Source organism: Zalophus californianus, chromosome 4 (genome assembly GCF_009762305.2).
Source record: "Zalophus californianus isolate mZalCal1 chromosome 4, mZalCal1.pri.v2, whole genome shotgun sequence".
NCBI lineage: Eukaryota > Metazoa > Chordata > Mammalia > Carnivora > Otariidae > Zalophus > Zalophus californianus.
The window spans coordinates 188,914,766-188,920,765 of NC_045598.1; the positions used below are offsets into that span (position 1 = coordinate 188,914,766).

Sequence of the window (6,000 nt, forward strand, 5' to 3'; positions counted from 1 at the left end):
TGAATAATACTCTTAGCTAATGTAATCTAATGGGCATTTACAAAACTCTCCAACTAACAACAGAAGAACACATTCTCTTCAAATGCACATGGAACATCTACCAAGATAGATCATATTCTGAGCCATAAAATAGTCTCAATAGGTTTAAAAGGATTCAGATCAAACAAAGCATACTCTTTGACCACAATAGAATGAAATTAGAAATCAATAACAGAAAGATAGATGGGAAATCCCCAAGTATTTTGAAAACTAAATAACAATTTTAAATAATGCATGGGTCAAGAAGAAATTAAAAAGAGAAAGTAAAAAGTATTTTGAACTGAAAGAAAATGAAAACACAACATATAAAAATGCATGAGATGCAGCTAAAGCAGTGCTTTGAGGGAAATTTATAGCATTAAAACTTAACAGTATTAGAAAAGAATAGAGGTCTGAAATCAATGACCTAGGTTTCCATCTTAAAAACTAGGGGAAAAGAGGCAAACTAAGCCCAAAGAAAGAAAATAATAAAAAGTAGAGCAGAAATCAATGAAGTGGAAACAGAAAAACAATAGAGAAAATCAATGAAACCAAAAGCTGGTTCTTTGAAAAGATACATACATTTGAAAACTTCTATCAGGCTTTATTAGGGCAAAAAGAAAGAAGACACAAATTATTAATATAAAGAGGGAGAATAGGTACATCATTAAAAATCCTACAGACATTAAAATGATAGTGAGAGAGTATTATGAACAACTTGATGCCAATAAATTTGACAACCCAGATAAAATGAATTCCTTAGTCATAAAATACTAAAGCTCAATCAAGAATAACTGAATAACCAGAATAGCCAGTTGTCTCCATCTCACTGCCCCCAGCTGGTGCAGGACAGAGTCTGTCCATCGCCTCTGCCCCAGAACACGAGCACTACGAGGGAAGGGGTTTCTTTGTGTGTCATTCAGACAAAGCCCCAGGGCCTGGAGCAGTGCCTGGCATGCAATAGGTACTCACCGAAGGAATGAAGGCAGGAAGGGGTGAGGCTGCCCCGAGCACTGTGGAGGGCTCAGGAATGACCGAGATGGCCAGCCACTCCAGGCCAAGGGCCCCAGCCCATCTCTGCCCCACACCTGGTAAACGCTGTCATCCCGACACGTGCCCTGGACGTGGCAGCTTCCTGAGGACAGTCTGGCTGAGTGCAGAAATGCGACATCTCTGGCAATCCCAGGAGTGTCCCCTGCTTGGCCACCTGGTCACTGGTTCCCAAAGAGGCAGACGGTGGGGAGGCTCCTAAGTTCAGGCATGGCTATGGGATGGAGTGAGCATGAACGCCGTCTGGGAAGGGAGCTGGCAGAGGCAGGACCGCCAGGAACAGCTCCGGGAGGACGGGAGGAGGAGGGTCTCTCTGTCTGAGGAAGTCCCCCCAAGGCAGTGCGCCTCAGACTCACCCGTTCACTCGTTCGATCTATCGACATTCACTGACAGCATGCAATAACTGGATGTACACGTGCAAAAATGTCCCCCAATTTATGCTTCACGCTCTATCCAATAATTAATCAAGATAGATTGCAGACCTAAACGCAAAACCTAGAATCTAAACTTCTCAAAGAAAATGTAGGAGAAAATCTTTGTGATTTAAGATTTCTCAGATGTGACACCCAAAGCACAATCCATAGAAGAAAAAATATTAAACTGGATTTCATCAAAATTAAGAACTTCTTGAAAGACATCTAGAAAAAATGAACAGATAAGCTGTGGACTTGGAGGAAATATTTGCAAATCACCTATCTGATAAAGATAGGTGTCCCTTTCAAGGCAATGCACAGAGGCCCACCCCTCAGCCTTCTTGACTTGGAAAGAGCATCCTGGGGTTGGGGTGCCTCCCCCGGCTCCCCAGCTGACTGAGGGCCCTCCCTGGCTCTCCTGAACCCCGGTGGCACTGCTGACTACCCCTTGGCCCTTTTCCTTCCCAAGTGTCCCTTGGGATGTGCTGGCTATCCCTGGGTCCCCAACATGTCCTGGGCAGGCTGTCAGTGAATGTCGATAGATCGAACGAGTGAACGGGTGAGCCTGAGGCGCACTGCCTTGGGGGGACTTCCTCAGACAGAGAGACCCTCCTCCTCCCGTCCTCCTGGAGCTGTTCCTGGCAGTCCTGCCTCTGCCAGCTCCCTTCCCAGACGGCGTTCATGCTCACTCCATCCCATAGCCATGCCTGAACTTAGGAGCCTCCCCACCGTCTGCCTCTTTGGGAACCAGTGACCAGGTGGCCAAGCAGGGGACACTCCTGGGATTGCCAGAGATGTCGCATTTCTGCACTCAGCCAGACTGTCCTCAGGAAGCTGCCACGTCCAGGGCACGTGTCGGGATGACAGCGTTTACCAGGTGTGGGGCAGAGATGGGCTGGGGCCCTTGGCCTGGAGTGGCTGGCCATCTCCTGAGCCCTCCACAGTGCTCGGGGCAGCCTCACCCCTTCCTGCCTTCATTCCTTCGGTGAGTACCTATTGCATGCCAGGCACTGCTCCAGGCCCTGGGGCTTTGTCTGAACGACACACAAAGAAACCCCTTCCCTCGTAGTGCTCGTGTTCTGGGGCAGAGGCGATGGACAGACTTTGTCCTGCACCAGCCGGGGGCAGTGAGATGGAGAAATCGAGCAGGGACAGGGTTTGGACAAGCTGCAGGGCCATGCTAGACAGCCTGGTCAGGGAGCCTCCGCCATTGGGGTGCTGCTGGGGTGAGGCTGTCCGACAGGTGCCCGGTGTGGGCGTGCTGGGTGGCTGGACGAGTGAGTGATGCATAGATGAAGGCATTCTGGCCGGCGGCTCGCCCCTGCTGCACACAACGTCCTGCCGGAGAGGGATGGGCGCCCCTCTCGTCACCTCTCCTCTGACCCTCCATCCCCCCCTCATCACACTCCATACTGTCCTCACACACCAACACCAAGCGGTGCCGAGACACAGAGAGGTTCAGTGACCTGCCCCAGGACACACAGCCTCTGTGGGAGGAGTTTGGTTCAGACCCGGCCTGAGTCCGAAGCCTGCATCCTGGGGACGGTGGCCGGTGGGGCTCAGTGCACACTTGAACCATTCCGCCACCTCTCAAAAAACCAGCCACTTCCCTGCCACTCCCAGAAAGTGTGACCTTCCCGACGGAGGCTGGCTGGTGCCACCTCTGTGGGCATCTCACCAGGGGTTGGAGCCCGGCTCCCCTCCGCACCAGGAGGGCACTCAGGCTGCTCAGCGCCGCCCTCAAGCACTTGGCCGGCATCTTGCCCTAAAACGGCATCCTAGCCCTGGGACGACCGAAACTGAGGATATTTTTAAATCCAGGAAAACGGCAGAAGCATAGTCAGGCAAACAGCTGCAGAGGGGAGCGTTTTCTCGCCTTCTAAGTGATCCAAGATGTGGCAGAGGAGGAGCCGGGCCTGACAACACACACACGGAGACGGCTGTGTGCGGACCAAAATAACCGAGTTCAAAGCAGGTGCGAAGCTGCTCCTTCTGGAACAGCCCGCCACGAGGGGCGTCACAAACGGGAACCCGCTCCGGACCCGCCCGGGGACAGTCTGGAGAGCTGGGCCTGCCCCGGCCCGCGGAGGGGGCCCTGGGGGTCTGAGGCGGCAGGGGAGGGAGCCCACCTGCCCCTGCCCTGCCCTGCCCCCACCGGCCCCTTCGCCCTGCCCCCCCAGCCCCTGCCCTCCCCCCCGCTGACTCCTGCCCTGCTCCCCGCCCCCCCCCCGCCCGCCCCTGCCCCCGCCAACCCTTGCCCTGCTCCCCGCCCCCCCCGCCCCCTGCCCTGCTCCCCCCCACCTGCCCCCCCCCCCCGGCAGCCCCTGCCCTGCTCCCCCTCCCCCCCGCCCCCCCCCGCCCCCCCCCGCCCCCCGCCAACCTCTACCCTGCGCCCCTGCCAGCCCCTGCCCTGGTGCAGCAGCCTTGCGCAGGACGCCGCGTCTTTGCTAGTACACGGGCCTTCGTCCGACGGTCCGTTCTGCAGATGCGAAGCCGAGGCTCCGGGAAGCAGGCGGACAGTGTCAGCCCGTCTTGTCCCTCAGCCCCCTCACTCACTCCTGCAGGAGGCATGTGTGGACGTGGACGGCGACACGCTGACGCCGCATTTGGATGCAATAGCCTCCTTCCCAGCCTCCTCTCCATCGAGTCAAAGGCTGCCGGGGGGAGCTCAACCCCAACCCCGCCGCCACCCACCGCTGTTCCTGGACGCAGGGACCCCTCTTTCCTTGGCTCAGCCCCAGATGCGCCCTGGGGGTGCCCCTTGCTGTTCTGCAGGGAGGCGCTCTCCTGAAAGATGGAGGAGCCAGCGTACCTGTGGGAAGCAGGGCATCGGGTGTCCCCTTCTGGGTTCCCACATGTCCCAGCCTGGCGCCGGACTGACCTGGAGTTCTGGGACGTGGTCGATGACGTCCTATCAGCCGTGGTGTGGCTGTGTGGCTTTTCCGAATGCTGCCCGTCCATGTTGGGGTGCGGTTTGGAGAATCCACAGCCCCAGCCTCCAGCTCTGTCCTCATGCCCGGTGGGGCAGCCCTATCTCTGTGTCTCCCCTTCTCCCGCTCCAGTGGGCCCTGACCTCACCCTTGAGGTCACAATGGTTCCAGTTCTCGGGGCGTTTCCCAGGGCCAGTGCTGTGGAACCGGACACTGTCCTGGGTACAGTACATGTGTATTGCTGATGTGGCCTTGGCTCAGCCCTTCTGTTTCTGGCTTGTGAGGAACCCTGAGACCAAAGACCCAGCTAACCCAAGCCTGGATTCCTGACCTAAGAAACCATGAGATAGTAACTGTGTGTTGTTTGAAGCCGCTAAGTTTTGGGGTCATTTGTTACGCAGCACCAGATATCTGATACATGCTCCGTACCAGGGAAAAGTGGCAGAATTAGGTTCTTTATGAGCTCCCCTCCCACAGGGCCATGGTCCAGATGCAAGGCTGCAGAGAAAGCGGGTCCCAGCCCGGCCCCTTGTCCCCATACTCGGCTGTTGGAGGCTCTACAGGTGGGGTTCATGAGTGGGGGGCTGAGGGTGAGGATGTTGCAGGGACAAGGGAGTGCTGGGGCCGGGACCCGCTGCTGGGCAGCTCCCTGCAGCCCCATGAGCATCTCCCTCTGCCCAGCCAGGCCCTGGGCTCTAGCACCTGTGGCCACACTGTGCAGTCAACCCTGCCTTCTGTAAACAGCCATGTGTCTCATAGACGACAGACAACCACTGCTCACCCCTGAGGCCATGGGGGCCCTGGGGGTCAAACTCCAGCTTTGGCACTGCTGGCTGGATGACCTCTCTGAAGCTGTGACCTCTTTCTAAACAGGGGCTGGCAATGCCTGCCCTCCCCCAGGTGGTTCTGACATTCAATCTGCTTTGCTATGAGCGGTGCTTGGTGCAGGACAGGTGCCCAACACGGTATAGCTGCTGGGCATTGTGGGCACCTTCACCGGGTCTGCCTGGGGTTAAACTTCACACCACTCCCATGGGATGGGTGTCTGGATTCTCTGCAGTTGGCAGGTGAGGAGACAGGCTGGCAGAGGGCGAGGTGAGTTAGGACAATGGTAGGTTTATCGAGGCCTCCGCAGGTCCCCGGCGCTCTCTGAGCTTGTCACCTTGAGTCCTACACCTGACCACAAGCCCAGGTGGTGGGAGCTGTGATTCTCCCCAGGGCTCAGAGGTGAAGCCACCCCTGGGGTCACTCTGAAATGGAAGGGTCTGCATGGACCCTGGTTTCCTGGAAACCCTGAGCTCGAGTTCCTCCGTGCCAGTGTGCCGAAGGGGAGTGCTAAGAACTAGGCCCATACACTCATTCGTGGAGGAGGGTCCCCAGAAAGGTGCATCCTGCTAAGCTGCCAGAACAGACTTTTGGGAGGAGCGCCCCATCTCTGAGACTCGTCCTCCGATACCTCTGGGGCATGTCCTGGGAAACTTTCTGCTTGGTGGCCTTGGTCAAGGGTGTGCTGGAGTGGCCCCAAAATGGCTCTCACGATTATTATTAAGTTTTCAGGAATGTGGAGAGTTGGTTGTTAAATACAGCCA

General features: G+C 56.2%; 1 protein-coding gene across 10 annotated transcripts in view; it reads right to left on the reverse strand.

Annotated features, from left to right (window-relative positions):
* The window catches only part of LOC113936366 (maestro heat-like repeat family member 5), a 70,671-nt gene extending 66,056 nt beyond the window's left edge, over positions 1-4,615 (reverse strand). For 7 of the 10 annotated variants that reach the window (XM_027619476.1, XM_027619503.1, XM_027619494.1 and 4 more), the window contains exon 1: positions 4,294-4,576. In XM_027619476.1, coding sequence (XP_027475277.1) covers positions 4,294-4,442 — 149 coding nt within the window. In that variant the 5' untranslated portion in view covers positions 4,443-4,576. Of the gene's footprint in view, positions 1-4,293 lie in introns of all 10 variants that reach the window. The other 3 variants (XM_027619485.1, XM_027619466.1, XM_027619456.1) reach the window with 3 other exon arrangements.
* Between the last annotated feature and the right edge of the window lie 1,385 nt (positions 4,616-6,000).